At 35.2% G+C, this 18,968-nt stretch overlaps 1 protein-coding gene across 1 annotated transcript in view; it reads right to left on the bottom strand.

Moving 5' to 3' along the window:
• Positions 1 to 18,968, bottom strand: part of SLC27A6 (solute carrier family 27 member 6) — a 74,522-nt gene that overhangs the window by 24,768 nt on the left and 30,786 nt on the right. The window contains 2 exon segments of the mRNA XM_058277995.2: positions 14,324 to 14,448; positions 16,286 to 16,444. Coding sequence (XP_058133978.1) covers positions 14,324 to 14,448; positions 16,286 to 16,444 — 284 coding nt within the window.

Below are 18,968 nucleotides of genomic sequence, written 5' to 3'. Positions count from 1 at the left end.
TCTTCCTGGAGGAGATTTGTTAATAAAGGTAATGTTTTCCTTGGAGTTAAGGAAGGACAGGTTTGCCAATAGCCACTTAAGTGATTGGGAGTTTCCCAAGGTCATTATTTCTCAGCTGATGCACACATCTATGTGCAAAGCACCCACCTTGGCCTGCCTCTGAATGGCTTCCATGGGACCTGAAGGCATAAGAAACGTAAGTGGACATGAGATGTGAGCATGAAGCTTATGATGTCTTCTTTGCTGTGGAGTAATAAACTGCATAAATTCATTTTGGGCTCATGTTTCCTTACCAACTGACTCTATGGAAGCGTAGTGAGCCTACCATGTAGTTAAGCTTCGGGATTGATTGACTGCTTGACAAAATCTCAAACAGGTATTTTTCAGAAAGAATATCCAAAGTCTTACAATTATATGAATATTACGCTCAATATAATTATTCATCAGAGAAGCATAAATTAAAACTCCATGAGATATCACTAAACATCTCCACCAATAGCTAAAAAGTAATAGAGTAAAAATATTAGGTATTGGCAAGGATGTGGAGCAACTGGGACTCTCAGGAAGTATGGGTAGCAATATATAATGGTTTGACCACTTCAAAAAAATGTTTGGCAATATCTACTCTAAAATCAAAAGCATGCATATAATACGATCTAGCAATTCCACTCCTAACTATATGTTAAGGAAAATATGTACATACATTCATCAAAAGACATATACAAGAATGTTCATAGCATCATCAATCACATTACTCTCTAATGGAGATGATCCAAATCCATCAACAGTAAAAAGATTGTTTTAAAAAACATACAGTATATTATACAACAGAATAATCCTGTATTAGTTTTCAATTGCTACCATAACAAATTAATACATATATAGGGCTTAAAACAGTGCAAATTTATTATCTCACAGTTCATGTAGGTCAGAAATCCATGCCAACTCAGCTGGTTTCTGTGTTCCAGGATTCACAAAGCTGAAATCAAGGTGTAGATTGGCTCACTCTTTTTGGGAACTCATGGAAGAATCTGCTTCCAAGTTCATTCAAGTTACTGGCAGAATGTTATTTCTTTAGGTTGCAGGATTAAAACTCTCTTTTCTTTGAGGGCTGTCAGTTAGCAGATGCCTTTAGCTCCCAGGAGCCTTTCTCCTATACTTGCTTGTGGAACTCTATATCTCAGCCCTAGAAATGGCACACTGTGTCCCTCTTCTGCTTCAAATCTCTCCAACTTCCCCTTCTGTCCAATCTCTCTGGCTTGTGGTCAGAGGAAGTTCCCTGCTTTAAGGAATCATGAAATCAGATTGGACGCACCAGGGTAGTCTACTGTAATGTCCCTATTTTAAGATTTTGTCAACTCCTAGCATACATATTCACATGCTCCAGGGACTAGGACATGGGTTTCTTTGGAGGGCCATTTTTCTGTCTACTATGACTCCACAGCAGTGGGAAGCAATGAACTACTGTTACAAACAAAAACAAAGATGAGTCTTGCAGGCATACTGTTGAGTGAAAAAAGAAGGGCTAATAGAAGGCATGTATATGATTCCATGTATATGTAGTTTTTAAAGAGCAGGCAAAACTAGTCCAAGTGATAGATATCAGGATATCATTCATATTTGGAAATAAAATAACTGGGAGAGTGGCATGGGTAAGGCTTTGGGGAACTGGTAATGTTCTGTATTTTGAGATGTTTAATTTGTAAAAAATTATTGATGCACAGATATGTTTAATTTGTAAAAACGTATTGCTATGTACTTAAGATATGTGTAGTTTACTGTATATATGATATACTTCAAAACAATTGATAGAAAAATTTTGAGCCAAAATTATTTCCATTCTAGAATTCTATAGCTAGTCAAATTCTATTTCTTTTAATTTAAGTAACCATCAATTCTAAAACATAAATTTTATGTACCATTAAGAAAGAAGAACTTAACCTACTTGAACTGTGCCATGCCTTTGAGGGAAGTTCACCATGTATTCAGAAATGTTACAATGTGAAGAAAAAAATGCCTGTCTTACTATTAATGAAATGTGGAATCAATTTAGCACATTTGCAGCAATGGTGGAATTAATAAACCAGAACAAGAGATTATACCAAGGTACAGAGAAGACATGTAGTCCAGAAATCAGGAGAGCCAACATAGAAAACAGGTGAGGAGAATTTTCAGAAAATGCTAAAGAAGTCCCATGATAGGACTTCTAGCCTAAAATGGTGAGTCAGTAGAGGGCTCCAGAAAAATGTCTTCAAGAAGAAAGAAATAAAATAGTTTAAAAATCTTGAGGTGCTGGTAAGTCTATGTAATTTGTAGTTTGTAATGAATTAGCAAGACACAGAAAGCAAAATGTTAAAAAAAACTTACCAAAATAATTATTTGCAAGTAATAACAAATTGAATAAAAAAAATAAATGGCATCATAAACACATGATGTGGCTTAGCTATGAATAATATTTACATATTATTTCTTTATAACAACTGAAAAACATCAACATATTTTAAAAAGCTATCATAATTATATTGGGGTCATAGAGAGAGAAGAAACATGTATATATATTATATGTGTGCATATGTGAATAGGAAACCAGAGAGATGATAGTTAAACTGAAAAATCAAGCAATAGTAGCATACATGTTTTACACAGATATATGGAGATAAACAATAATAAAAACATCTTAAAAAAATTAAAGGTCTTTACCTTCAGAGAATTAGGTATTGATAGTGTGGAGGTATTGTTTTCTAGAGAATAGTATTTGATTTTCTTATAAATATGTAAAAGTATACTTTGATAAAATAAAAAAATTAAATTTAAAAATAAAATAAATAGCAAGGTTGTGGCTGGATCAGAAATAACATTCTGACCTGTTGATCTCCTTAGACCCACATCAATGAGGTTTAAGGTAAATATTCTGCAGATTGAGAAAATAAGTTATTCAGATCAAGCAGCTCTTTCTGAAACACAGGAGTTTTCTATCACTAAATATAACACAGAGCATCTCTCTCCTGGTTCCCACCCACTATGGGCATGTCAGATATTGCCTACCTGACACGGAACTAACTCTTGGATTTTCCATTTCTATTTTCCTGTTTAAAACAGTAGTGTTGTAAATCTTGGGATTTATTGTGCTTTGAACAGACAATAATATTTTATATGGCATAACTCTTGGATGCTTTCCAGAACAGAGATGAATTTTGGCAAGCATCATTATACTTTTAAAATGTGTTTGCACACTCAGGAAACCAATATGGAGGTGGTTTATAAGCCAAATTCCACAGTCTGTAACCTGTATGGGCTAAAACTGTATAAGTTTACTGAATAAGAACAAATAATTATCCAAAACAATGCAATTGAAATAGACAATCAAATTATCAAAATTAGGATCAAGATTTTTGTAGAGAAATAACTAATTAATTTATCTTACTCACAAAATATCTCTATTCTATTTTCCTCTCCTTTAAAAGAAAACCCAGAAGATCATGCTTTGAGGAATATGAGGAAAGATCAAGTGACCCTTATTTAGTACTGTGTGGGAGGGAGAGAATGTGAATCTCTTCTGATGGCGAAATACACAACACATCATAGAAAATTTCAAGGGTACAGAAAAAGAAAAAAGAGAATAAAAAATTATTTATAATCCTATATATATCACCATAATATTTGTTTATATATATCCTTCAAAACTATGATTTTTCATGTTTACATGATTATCATATAATTATATCATAATTTATTTACTCAGTCACCTATTTTTAAATGTTCACCATTATAAATAACAGAGTGATTATCTTGTCAATAGTTCTTTCGTCTCATTGGTATAGGCTCCTGGAAGAGGTCAACAGCTGCAATATTTTTATGACTTTGTTATCAAATTGTTTCTAATAAGAACATTCTTGCCTACATCTTACTGAGGAGGATAAGGAGTTTACCTCTTCAATGCACTAGGACTAAAGATTTTCATTCAATTTGAAACATAGTCAATTTGATGAGAAAACATGATTCTTTTGGATTTAATTTGTTTTCCTTTGGTTTTAGCACTTTGAGTGAGAGCCAGGAAAAGGAGAGAAAGAAAATGAAGAAGGCAGAGAAAGGGCCAGAGAATGAAAGAGAGATACAAAGATATAGACACAGAGTGACGACCACGGAGACAGAGACAGACCTATACCCTAAGAGAGACACGGAGAAACTCAGGAAGATAGAGAGACGTCCACCCTCATTCATATACAGACACAAAGAGAGTTGTATAGAGACAGAGACTCCCACACTGAGAGAGGCACAAGGAGGCACATACATAGCCATAGGCAGAGGGAGAGACAGAGAGAGAGACAAAGGAAGAGACGAATTAGACACAAGAAATATGCACAAAGAAAATTACAGGGACAGGCACACACACACAGGCTTGTAAATATAGAGACACAGATGCTAAGACACAGAAAAAGACACATGCAAATAGAGAAACACACAAACAGAAACTGAAGGAGAGAGAGACCCTGAAACAGAGCAGGGACAGAGAGTACAAGGCAGGGACAGAGAGTGCAGGGCAGGAACAAAAGCCATGTTTGCCAAATAAGGAGAAGCAAAGGGAGTGGAGATGTTTGAGTCCCCATGTGCAGATGATTGTATTATCTCATTTCAGTCATGCCAACAACTATAAAATAAGAAGTATGAGCCCCATTTTGCACATGGGGATAATGAAGTTCAGGTCCAAGGTCACACATCAGATAAGTGGAGGGAATAATACCTGAACTCATTGAAATGTCTGTTGCCTGTTCTGTCCTCTGTTATACCCTAATACCTAGGGCAGTGTCTAGTATTTGGTGCAGTACCTGAAACAGACCTGGTACATAAAATATGCTCACAAAATACTTGTGGAAGGAAAGAGGGGAGGGAGGGAGGGGAAAAGGGCAGGAAGGAGGGCAATGGAGGGAGGAAGGAAGGAAGAAAACCAGTCTTAAAAGCCCCAAAAGCCCATTCTCTATTTTGCCAGGGCTGTCCTCATGGTTTCATAACAGGAAGCCATTGAAACATGAGTTTCTATCCAGTAGTATTGCTCTTTATTCAATGAATGTGAAAAGGCATTCAGAATATCTTACAGTTTTATTCACTGAATATTTACACGTACACATGCTTGTACACACCCATAAAGTAAGCCATCTTACAACTTACAGATAACACTCATTTTATCTTCAGATATTTAATATCCCTTTCAAAATTTAAAAGAGGTTTTGCTTAATGGGATAGAGCTTTTAACACAAGAAATCCCCAGGTCTTATTGGCTTTCAGTACTAGACATCAAAGTGATGTGATAATAGCAGTAAAGGAGCCACATCAGCTTGAACTAGGGCTCTCTTTCTTTGAAAAATTCGTTAGAAGCTGCTTTCCCACCAGGGTCATTACATAAGCATGGCAGTTATACTGTAATTACCTCCTACGAGGGTCACAATTTAGTCATTTGGCAAAATACACAAATCTCTAATAATGACCTCCTAGAAAAAAAAGTATCTTTATCCCAGAACATGTGCTTAATTCTACTTTATATACCTAGAAAAGTGGAACTCTGGAGACACAGTATAAATATAATTTTGTATCAAATTTAATTTCTCAGGAAACAAAAGAATGTTTGTTGACAGATGGAGAGATAGAAAAGAAACATAAATTCATAATGAAGACAAAAGGGCAGTTATCCTTCAGCCCTGGATAACTAGCTGCTCAATGACAAAAACAAAAGTCTTGTCTAATTCCTAAAGGGTCATCTATTAAAAACGTGTAACAATGTGTTAGGGGTTGTGATTCCTCTCTTTTGGTCTATTTAACATAAGACCTCATTTTCCTATAGCTGGTTGACAATTACATGTACAGATGTGTTCACACTAACACACCACATGTAATAATCAAAAGAAAGCATATATTCCAACAGTTTACTTACTCCCCTTCCAGAGAACCCCAACCTACCATTGTGGGTGATTCTGTTTCTATTTGAATTTTTACAGTCATTAATCCTCATATCAACCCTGTATGTAATTTCTCTCACACTTATTTTGTAAAACAGATGAGAAAACTGGAGTAAAGGGTGATCAGAAAAGTAAACAACCTGTCCAAGATCATAAAGCTTATAAGATATCAAGGTTAGACTTAAATTTCAGGCTTTCTCAGTCTAAGGGGCAAAAAAAGTTGAATTACTTGCCCAATGTCACATAGTGACTGAATGGAAATCTTGGAATTAGATTCTGGATCTTTTTATCTAAATTCATTGCTATATTATCCATTCATTGAATAAGATTGTCTACAAAGAGAAATTCCAATTTTTATTATTTGCTGGAGATTTTTGTACTTGCTGGTGGGCCAGATATTCCAGCAGATACTAGGATAAGCCCCCAGAGCAGGAGAGACTTGGACTATTCTGATGTTGACTTTACATGTCTGTAACAAGAAAGTCAGGAAGAGACATACTAAAGGAACAGGCAATGCAAACACAAGCAAATTAACTAAATAAACTTGAGTGTAAAATTTGTAATGTTAAAACAATTTGAAATGGAGGAAAATCTGACTAACATACCACCACATCTACAGTAACAAGATGATATAATCCAAGGGGAGGCAGGTATGATACTTTCAGAGTTTCAATTTAATTTTTAGTCTTTTTTTATTTTTGATAATTATAATACCATAAAATTGTTAATGCTTTTAATATCATTAAGGTTTTACTTAAAAATTATCATTATTTAAGTGGAATTTTACAACCAGTGTTGTATGATTTTTATTAAAGACCAATTATTTTTCAACACCCACAAAAGTTATCCTACAGTTAAAATGACATTCATAAAAAGCATTATTAGATTTTGTTTAAAAATACAATCTTTCGGGAAATGGCTGTAGCTCAATCAGTTGGGCTCCCGTCTACCATATGGGAGGCCCTGGGTTCACATCCCGGGTCCTCCTTGTAAGGGCAGGCTCACCTGCATGCTGAGAAGAGACGCTGGCCGTAGTGCTGCGGAGTGCCACCTGGCCACCAAGTGCCGCCAAGTGCTGCCTCAGCAAGATGTTGCCCTCCCCCCAAAAAAGGAGGGGGGGGGGAGACAAGCAAAAAAAAAAACACAGAAGAGCATGCAACAAATGGACACAGAGTCCAGACAACAAGTAAGCCACAAGGGGAGAAAAAAAATAAAAAAATAAATACAGATGCAGAAGAACACAGCGAATGGACACAGAGAGCAGACAGCAAGCAAAAAAAGCTGTAAGGGGTGGGGAATTAAAAAAATACAATCTTTCATTTGGATTGGGCTTTCTGATTTACATTTTTCATACACATTTCATAACTGGCTTGTAAGATTAACTGTCAATTAGGAGAAGTAGATATTGCTACCTGTCTAATATAAGACAGGAACTCTGGGTCAAGAAGGAGAAATAAGTAGCACAAAGACATACAAGAGTTTGAACATGAGCCTGCATCTCTTGATTCCACAGCCCTATCTCATGGTTTCCTACATAAAGCTAACTTGTTGAGAAATTTCATAAATGAGAAATAAGGATATTCTTAATGGAAATGACAGCATGAATGGTTTAAGCCAAAAGAGAGACAGAAAAAGATACGTATAATTTATATGAACTACTAACCATGAAATATGATTCATTAAGTATTAAAAGTAGCACTTATAAAAAGTCTTTGATTAATATTCATGATTCTAAAACATTCCAAAATATTCATGAGTTCCCTCCCAATGCTACTAATATTTACTGCTACTCATTTCTGATCTTAGTTCCTTGTATTTCTGCAGCTGTAGTTTCTAAAAGAAGAGAAGGTTCTGGTAACTTGTCAACTTTTCTAAATACTTTCATATCTATTATGAGAATTCTAAACTCATCTTTGGTTTACTTAAGGAAAACTTGGTTTTAAAAGAGTTAAGTGATTTTCTCAACCTACATAAAATAGGCTTCAAATATGTGGGGAAAAGTAAGAATGAAAAAGATATAAATAACTCAAAACTCCTAAGACAAACAGAGAAATAAATGAATTTTTAATTGAATGCTACAGAGAAGGAAAGTATAATGAAACTACATCATAAAACCTTGATAAAGTTTTGTTTAATTCAAAAGTGTTATTTTTCAAATGTTTCTAGACATGATGAGGAAAGTTTTCAAAATTTAATGCATTGATAGACTATATGTATGACATGATGTGGAAAGGAAAAATATGATAAAACACTTGCGTTATGTAGAAACTAAGAACCTGAAAACCATGAGAAAAGAGCAAATATATTTTACCACATCAATTTTCAATAGGAAAGAAAGAATAAATAGAAATATACTTTACAAGGGAGAAAGTACTGTCAATGCTTTCAGTCTGTAATTGTCTTCAGACCCACTCAAAAACATTACCAGTAAAACAAACAAGCAAACAAATAAAGAAACAGAGTTCAAGGAACCCTGGTCAATCTAGCATCATACGATCTCCCCAATTAGAATCGTATTCTCTGGTTCTGTTACATTTTCTTCATCCCCACATATTAATGCAAAGCTCAAGGAAAACTCTTAAAACCTTGACAGGAATGAAAGTCTCCTCTGTGGAGAAAATGAAAGGGGTGTCCTTCTTTTAAACTGAAGTTTTAAAAAAAACCATACTGCCATCATTTGAATGTTGTCATTCAACATTTTTATTTTGTTAACTTTCAAGAAAACAGCAAACACTTAGGGGATCACATTACTAGGGAAAATGTCAATACAATTTGTATGACTTTCTAATCAATATTTATAGAGTATCCCGGTGCATTAAAAAACCTCTTACCACACTAATGAAAGAAGTTGTCAATGTGGGAGGAGTGGGGGGTGTGGGTAGTGGGGTATATGGAAACCTCTTATAGTTTTTATTGTAACATTTTGTGTGATTTATGTTATCTCTAAAAAAATAACAATAAAAATAAATAAAAAGCCTCTCTTTTCTTAATGGTAGCTGAATATAACCAATTTTTCTAACTTTTATTACACTTAAGAAAAGTATCCAGATAGTTTCTTGCTCCTAGTGAATTTCATAACATTATGAAAACAGAATTGAGAAAAAGTATATAATTTAATGAAAATACATTACTAAAAAGTATAGGCTATGCCCTGAGAATGGAAAAATGTGGGTGTCCTACCACTTCTTAGCTTTATGGTAAAATTATATAGCCTAAATGTAAACTTTATATATTAGCTTGAAAAATATGCATCATACATGCACATCATAATATAGGTTCTTGGTTTGTTAATAAGACCCTGTTCTCTCTGCGCTCTAGATTTCGACATACAGCTGCTTACTCACTTTCTCAACCTGGATATCTAATTAATATCAAATTTAACAGGTGCAAAAGAGATTTCATTTTCCTGCCTCAAATTGCAGTGTTCTTTATCTCAGCAACTGGTTTTATAATTTACCTGATGTTTGGGCCAAAAATCTGTGCACACCCTTGATGCTACTCATTCCTTCACTGCTTCTTCCTTATCTAACAGCAAGTCTCGGCTTCCCTTCAAAACAGATCCCAAATTGCTATAATATAATTTTCCCCATTTCCACCTACTTCTTTTGCCAAATGTACTGATGGGAATAAAATTCAAATTTTTCTTCCTTTGGCAACAGAACCCCACAACATCTGGTCCATGGACTGCCCCAGCCACACTCTCTTTCTCCTCAAACATGCAAGCCATGTCTTCTGTGCTCCTTCTGTTTTATTTTCTTTTTCCTTCTGCCTTGACTGCAATCCCCCAAATCTTCCATGGCTGGCTCCCACTTGTCATTTCAGAGGGACTCATTGGTAACCACTTCAGGGAAGCCTTCCCTGACCACTCAATATAATTAACAGTGCCCCACTCTGGTTACCCAGAACCTGCAATGTAACTTGAACAAAGTAAAGACACACATGACCTAGCCCTAAGAAACCATGATTGTGGCTCTTGACTGCCTTAGATAGAGTTACCTGATAAACTCTGCATCAGGCTCAGCGATGTCTAGACTTCCACCACATTCCCCACCCCTCAATATGAAGGAAATGTCATTATTTGTTAATAATTATTTAATGAAATACAGAACTAGATCCAATCAGAAATCATATGATGGTGTTTCAGTAATAGAGAAAACTTGGAAAATTGCAAAGTCAGAAAGAACTGCTTTCCTGGTCTCAGGGGAAGGGAATAATTATTCCATCTCTCCGTGACTAAGAGGAGTCAGTCCCGCTGGCTTTTTAAGGATAGTGCACTGCCAGCAGCTTTAAAGAGGCACATCCAATGTTTATGTCAAGGATTTTTTTGTAACTGGAGTTTTGAAAAAGTGAAGGAAAGAGGCAGGGGTAAAAGCTTCCAGGCAGGACAAACCAACTCTACGGAGTTTTTATGCAACTAAACATAAATACTCAACGCAGACTGAGGTTGTCTGCACGTAGGTCTCCTTTGGAATACACTCCTCATTCTGCCATTGACAATAAATTTGGATTTATTTAGAGAACATATGGTTTTGTTTCTTTTATTTAAGGATTTCTTTTAAATGTCTATGGGGCTTCAAACCATGGCTTGGAAGACATTCAGTTTTAATTCTTTGAGGGTGAGGATCATGTCACTTGGTCACTCTCTGGCATTTATCTGAATCATCTGCTGTACAGGAGACACTGAGCTGCAAGGGAAGTTCCATGAAAGAGATACTGGACTCAAAAAAGCAAGATGTCCTCGAAGGGATAAGATGTTATAACAGAGATACTTCTTTCTCCTTTTCCTAGTCTGAAACCAAGAACTGCTTGTACTTGTTTTATATAAAATCAACAGAGGATTAGGCTATGCAATGCATCTGTGCTTAAACAAGAAAAAAGTTTTCCTTTGGCTGGAGATATATTTATTTCCCTCTTTTTCCCTTAATTTGCATCCAGATAAATGATTAGATATTATTCCACAAACAGTATCATTTCTTCAGAAATTTAGTTAAGAATTAAAATATTTAATTAATTGAAAGCAGTCAGGAATTCTGTATCAATTCATTTCTCTCAACTTTTCTATGCCTATAGTATTTTCCCAAAATTAGTGCAATACAAATCAGAGAGGAAAAAAGGACATTTCATTTTATAAAGAAATTAAAAGGAAAATATACAGAGAAACAGATTTGTAGCAAATATGACAAATTGTTATATGAAGTGAAAGCTCAAATCGATAAGGTAAAACATTTAAGTGCCAAATAGATAAACCAGTAAAAGACTCAGAACAGAAAATATAAAAGGGAAATACAGCTAGAAAACTATCTAAACTTGCAGGAACTCTAAACAAAGCAAATACTGTATGTTTCTAATCTATAAAATTATAAATAAAATTAAATCAGCGTTTTTCCCTTAAAAAACACTAGGTAACCTTTATTTAGGCAAAAAAATTATTAAGAAGATGTGTGACTTGGAGTTATGAACTCCAGGAAAACATGTTCTTAATCTTAATCCATCCCTGTGTGATATGAACCCATTGAAAATAGGACCTTTTTAGGATGTTATTTTAGTTAAGGTGTGGCTAAGTGAGTCAGTTTGGGCTTTAATCGAGATTAATGGAGTCCTTTAAAAGCAGAATGAAATTCAGACATAGAGGGAAAAAGTCATGGGAAGCAAGAAGCCGGAAGTCAACTGCACCTAGAAGAAAAAGGAGAAAACATCGCCCATTGCCAGGTAACAGAAAAGCCAAGGACCAAGGATCACCAGCAGCTATGCCCAGAATGCCTCAGTCCTTGCAGCAAAAACTCTGCCTTGGTAATGCCTCAGTTTTGGACTGCTCCTAGCCTTAAAACCATAAGCAAATAACATACCACACTGATCCATTGTAAGGTATTTGTTTTAACACCTAGGAAACTAATACAGAAGATCAAGCATATCAGTTTTATCAGCCATTATTGAAAGGGCAAACCATGGAGTGTGGCTAGTTTTTCCCCCTACCCTCTATCCTTTCGGGACTCTTGAGGAAGCTTGGAGGATCTTCCAAACTCCATGAAGCACAAGGGAAGACCATTACATTTAATAACACCCAGTATTAATAAGGGTCTGTGCTGTAGGCAGACTCCCCCATTGTAGATGGCATTCAAATTGCTTCAACTGCTTTTGACATAAATCTGGAAATATACTTTAAAAATCACAAAAATATCCAATTTCTTTGAATGCTTATATTCATTTCTCTTAGAGCATTATTTCAGATGGTAATTTTTAAAATGTGTGTATTCAACCATTCAGTAAATGTATACTGAGAAAGTGACCTAGAAAGAGCTGATGTTACTATTTAGGCTGTTAGGAAACGGGAATGGCTGGAGTACAATTTAGCATGATAGTGACGAACAACATTACCTTGTGTCTGCCACATCTTTCATTATTTACAATCATGGAGCCTCATCTGAGGTGGCTCTTTCTTTTTTTGGAGGGGATTAATTTCTTAAATTAACCTGGTCTAAATATAGCTAAACATTACTAAACAATATGATAAAAAATAGGAGAGAAAAGATGCAAAGTTAAATAGTATTATAATTGGTCTTTTGTGACTTATCAGATAAGACCACAATCCTGAGGTTGGCAAAGTTTCCCTGAAGTGAAGAAAGATTTGGGGAAAAAAACAATGCCTGAATACATTTTCCTGGCCTCTCTGTCTTGGCTAGGGAACTCAGGGAATCTAGTTGTTTGAAGTACTCCACACAGACAAAAGAATAGGTAGGATTCTGCCACAAGGAGGCAGGTCAGGAGTAAGATAGATCTCTCCACGGTAAATGTCAAGCTCAAAATAAATAAAAGCATTTGATGATCTAGATTATCCAGTTTCACATTTCTTACTGTGTTCCTATCGCCTCTGTAATCCCAGATCTTTAATAAAGTCTTAAGTGCCTGAAGCCTGGTCTCAGTTGTGCTTTGAGCAATTCAAGGAAGTATTGTTTGCCTATAATCTAGTTAGAGGACAAAAGAGATGATATCCTAGCCCATCATCCATGTCTTAAGCAGATGTGGTGCTGGCAAAGGTGATGAATGAAAGATCCTTAGTCTAGGAGAACTGCATTTCAAAGGCCACGATTAGCTCTGCAGGGGACATACATTTTACCGCAGTTCTTGAAGAGTCTGGTGTTGATCTTATTAAAGAGTCACTTCTTTGTAGCCTTAAAAAGGTTTAGAAATTCATTCAGTTAATAAACATAGCATTTGCAAAGATAAATGAGATCAGGAAGGGAAAATAATTGACAATGGCTAAAAAGCAAACAAAGTAGAGACAAAGACTGGTTGTTTCAACTCTCCCTGCTTGTCTATTTTTCAGATGGTGGCACTTTATCAAGAACATATGATAGGGTTTGTTTTTTTTTTAAGTGTAAATCAAAACAAAATTTCTTTTTAAGTTTAAAGTAAAACAAAACAAAAGACATTCTAAAGTAATCACTCAAAAGGAAAAAGAAAGAAAATATTTAAAGAAAAACAAGTATATTAGATGCCATGAGGTAGATTGAATTATGTACCCCAACAAATGAAGAGTTCTTAATCCAGGGTTCTGCGGATGTGAAACCATTTGTAAATAGAATCATTGAAAATGGTAAAGTAAGGATGTAGACTCATTATGATCACTAAGATCCTATATATATATATGGTCCAACTGAATCAGGGTGGCTCTTAATCCATTTTATTGGAGTCCTTTATAAGCAGAAGAAATTCAGACACAGTCAAAGAAGCACAAGAAGAACCAGAAGTAAAAAATCAGTGAAACTGGAAAAGCAGACGAGGAGAAAGCAATTTCCTGTGACAGGAGGCTGAGGCTGACATGCAACCAAGGAGGCTCAAGGATTAGGCAAGACAGCATCAGAATGGTACAGACTTTGAGAAGAAAGCATGACCTTGTGACACCTTGATTTTGGACTGAAGCTATGAATCAATAAATTCTTGTTTAATTGTATGGCATTTGTAATAGCAGCCTGGCAAAGTAAGACAAGTTGTTAGTCCTGTTTTTTTAAATAAAAAAAGCATTTTAAGAGATTATTTACTTTAACTTTAAAATAATTGGTCTCTGTAAACATAGCACATACTAATTTCATAATCTGAAATTTTGGTCAGTCTAAACAGGAAGTTGGCTGGATTGTGGCTCTGTCCTATCTTTGCCACAATGCAAATCACATTAGTACATTCCTGGATAGCAGTCCTTTTATTTTCTTTGACTCATTTTATAATTATTTTATCATGTGATATTGTATACATTTTTGTAGGTCAGCTAAAATATTTTCTAGAAGAAGGTATTGATATACAGACAAAATTACTTTTCCTCTCAATACTTTTTCCCTCTGAAATTATGTTTTCTCTCTGGTATTGATTACTTTTACCTTTGGTTGTTTGCAAAGATAGTGACAAAGTTCTCCAATATACTGAAATACAGTTACATTATACTTTCTGCAGTCATTCCAAAATTGGCTTGCTGAGAATTTCCTCTTAAGCATACAAGTGGCACCTATAAGAAAAGACAAAGACAGGCACTATGGAAAAAATTCGAGGCAGAATTAACATAAAATACAAATGATGCTGCTCTGTCCACAACACTTTTGTACACTTTCAAGGTTATATAATCCATCATGCAGCATTTATATCAAGTTCATTTGAAATGATGACTTATTAGGCGTTAATGACTATAAGGTCCTATAAATCTTCTAAAACATTCATGCTGTAATTCTCTATTTTGATTGTCAAAATACTTTTTGCAATAAATGTGATGGACGTGGCAGTCAAAATGAGTAGTTGAATTATAGGAATTAGAGCACTACCATAGACCACTAAACTAGATAAGGGGAAGCTTTCTTCTGAGAGACTACAAGTATTCCCTGTCTTTTGACCTTGAATACATAGTTCATATTCTTTATTTTTAAAAATATAAAGCAGCCTCATAATATCCTGGAAATCAAGAGTTACTAAGGTAGCAACAAATCAAAAAGTTCCTTAAAGACTTCAGAACCTTCATGTAACAGTGGATGTTATATGACTGTATCCCAAGAAAATCTTAAATGTCTTGACCCTCGCGTTTATTTACTGTGGAAAATAGTCATATTCTAAACATGCCATCTTATAAAATTACTTGAGAACATGTTACACCTATAAAAGAGGCTGTGAGTGATCTCTATATTTTATTTCAGGGCTAGTAACTGGAAAAGTGGCTTACTGGAAATCGGGGGGTGGAGGAAGGATGTGAGTTAATGTAATTTAATTCTTTAAAAAATTTCCAGGCCATAATTAACTTAAGCATACTTTTTTGTGATGAACACCAGAAGTATAACTGACATTCTTGTACCCAGATCTGTTCTTTAAGAAAATTAAGTAACTTTGATTATACAGATACTCTCTTGCTCAACTTTCATGATAGTGAAACACCATCCATTCAGGCTAGAAACTCGGATAAGTCTGTAATTTCCATAAAAACTGTTAGTGCATTCCCTTACTGAACAAGCCAACAAATAAGCATTGCAGCTTTGCCATGTGCCAGGCATTCTGTGTTAAGAATATAGTTGTGAGCAAGATAAATAAGTTTCTTGCTATCCCAGAAACTTTACTCATTGTAAAGAAATGTTGATCCTATCAGTGACTAGATAGGATCTATACCAGATGAGAGAATAAGTAGCCTCCAGGCCCTTTCCAGGGAATGCCTCCTTTAACCTCCTACTATGGGGAGAGCTGATTTTTATGGAGCAACTTGTGAAAGGCATGATTTCACTCATTCCTCTAAGTGTCCCAAGCTCTATTCCAGATAAAATCGAACCATCATAAAGCTCCCTTTCCTTGACGGTGTTTTCTAGGCCACCAGAGACTTTCATTACTGAACTGCATTTTGTATTATACCCTTGGTTTCCAATGAAGAAGGCTATAAGAAAAAGCTATATGGAGTCTGTACATTTTATTTGGGGAATACAGTTGAAAGCATTCTTTTCTGTACATAAGAGTGCCACACATCAGAAATATTTTTCTTCCCCTAAGGAATTGCTACTTCTTATACTCTGCAAGAGTAATTAAGAAAAGTAGGTTAAAAAAATTAGGAAGAAAATGAAAACAAGAAACCCACATACAAGTACACACAATCATATACATTAAACTACATGGTCAAATTCCTAGAATACTGCTCTTTCCACTTCAGAATCACACTGAATATGCCATGAAATTGTGTTCTTTTCATATTATGTCATAATAATATCATATGTGCACAATGATTCTGAATTCTACTGGTAAAATTTCAAACTTTAATCAGCACATGTTCTAACTACTAAACATTTTGATATCTTATTAAACAGAAAATAAAAACTTACCTAACTCAATACATCCACCAATTCCCAGGAGAGATGCTGAGCTATGATACAGTGGAAGAGTTATATAAATGATATCATCAGAAGTACAACCACAAATCCACAATCCAGCAGAGGCCTTTAAAGACATCAGCTGAGTAATCACTGCTGCTTTTGGTAAACCTGGAAGAAAATGTTTAAAAATTATATATATAATAAGGTCAAGCAGCATGTACAAGGTAATGGGTTGAAAAAAAGGAAATCAAGATTTGGATGGTGATAACTCACAGAGCAGTAGACAGACACCTCACTTTCCTCCTCCCATTCTTTATAGGAGTAGGTGAAGGTGTGGCTTCTTTATCCAAGGATAGAAGGTGGTGAGGCCACACATTATCAAGTCCAAAGAGAACTAACACAAGTGGAAGTTGGCAGATTTAACACATGCATAAACCCTCAGGACCAAAGGAAAGAAAAAAAGAAATTGGAGATGGCAGAAACAAAATTTTAGAAAAATAGATAGATGAGTGGTAACTGACACAACAGGCCCAAGAAGCTGAAACTTCAGGTGAAGCCTAGAAGGAATCTGATTTGATTCTTCAGAACTCTAGAGAGTAGGCACTTAAGAGAGTAGGAGATAAACATGGAGCCATAAACAAGGAGCCTGGCTGAAAGTTATGTTTACAAGAAATCTGGATTTCTTCCTCTGCTTTGGTAGAAGACCAAGTTTATTCTCTAGAGAAGAGGAACCTCTGAAAACACCAGGAAAAAGATGGGTTGAAAAAAATTGGAGAAATAGAGTCTACATACTCCTCTAGCTCCTAACACTTAACCACCAGGACATAGGCAGACAAACATTACTCCTCAAGATTCTTATCTGAGGAATCTGAGTAGCCCCCAAGAAAAAGCTGAAGGATCCTGACAGTCATGGATCCCTCAACAAAATGTCCCAGGCAACCAGCCCACTGTAGGCACACAGAGTTCTTTAGTCAGGATTTGTTTGTTCTGTTTTTGCATATCTGCACTTTTATGCATGAACTGACAGCCAAGGATCAACAGAAGAAAAGATAAGAGACCAATATAAACCAATAGATAAAAAGGATGTTGGAGAAAACAGGCAAAGTAGACAGAGGAAATTTTTTTAAAATTTTAAAATTCTGGTATGAGAGCATGATATATCACTAATACAAAACCAGCATGCTACAAAAAGAGTATTATTCAGAGATAACAAGGGTTGGAAGATAAATATTTCAAAAAGTAAATCAAAAGGTAAGAGAAAGAAAATGTGATAGAAAAGTTTAGAGAATTACAGACTCAGTCCAGGAGGCCAGTCTCTGAAAACTAGATGTTCCAAAGATGAAAGAATGAACAAACAAACAAATGTAGTGGAAAGAGGTATCAGGCAGCAAGAACTGAAAGAAAGAAGGAAAGAAAAAGGTAAGGTAGAAATTATTTTTAAAAATATGTAAAAGGAGTTCCCAGAACTATCAGACATGAGTTTTAACACTGAAAAGACCTACAAATTTCCCAGCAAAATGGACAAATAAGAGTAGCCTTAGTAGTCTTAGTAGTCATGTTACAGACTGCCGAGGACCCATAAAAATTCTAAAATTTCCAAAAAAAGGAAAATGAAACCAAGTTGCATATAAAGGATAAGAAATTAAGAAGTCAGGAGATACTAGAGCAATGCCTTCAAAACCCTGCAGAGAATAATTGTACCTAAAATTTATACAAGCTATCATTCTGGTGTAAGGGGAGAAAAAAGGCCACTTTCAGACATGTTAGGACTCAAAAGTTGTGTCCCTTGACAGCTACTAAAAGCAGTGCACTGACGAAGAATAAACCTAGGAAACAAATTTAGGATTTAGGTATTAGGGGATCAGAAAAAGGAAAGAGCAAAGAAAAATCCTAGTATAATAGTAAAGAATGACTGGACAGTAAGAGAGCAACTGGTCAAGACTGAAATATTAGAGATGGGTTTCCGGTAAGGGGGTGGCCAAGAAGATGGGCTTGACAAAATACAAACTGCCTTCTCAATATCAAAAAGTAAATTACCCTTTTGTCAAAGGGTTGAGTATAAACCAGTTATAGATACATAGAAAACTAAACAAGAAAACTAACAACACTATATTTTAAGTCATGAGTTGATCACACTTGTTGTTCCAGTGTGAAGGAAGTTACACATGAAAGGAAATAAATATAATTTTATTATGCAATATACCTCTGCTAGGAATAATGCTTAGTAACTTATGACACCATAAAAACTGATCCAGATCAAATAAAAAATTATGATATAACAATATTAAGACTACTCTCAGATGAGAAAGATGCCATCAGAGAGATAAAGAGTAAAAGAAAAGGGTGGGCATGAAAGAAAACAAAATCCTCATCTAGCATCATGAGAAATGAATAGATACTTGATATTGAAAGTGTTAGAATACTAATTGTAGATTTTGGGGGGAGCAGAAATAGCAGGGAGGGTGGGGTACTCTTCTTTAAAATGTCTAAAACATGAAGAATTTTCAACTCTCTGATTGTATAACTTTGACACAAATAAATATCAAACAAAATAAATTAGCAGTGCTTTTGTTTTGGTCTGTTCGGCAAAGGCATAAAAAACCCCTAGTATTAATATCAAAGAACCAAAAGCCATTAATAATCTGCACTAGCCTGTCTCTTCAGTGGAAAAGGGTGGAATGATGAGGATTGT

This window comes from Dasypus novemcinctus, chromosome 2, assembly GCF_030445035.2.
Source record: "Dasypus novemcinctus isolate mDasNov1 chromosome 2, mDasNov1.1.hap2, whole genome shotgun sequence".
Taxonomy (NCBI): Eukaryota; Metazoa; Chordata; class Mammalia; order Cingulata; family Dasypodidae; genus Dasypus; species Dasypus novemcinctus.
The sequence above is the reverse complement of the archived record's forward strand: the minus strand, read 5'-3'. Positions and strand labels throughout refer to the sequence as shown.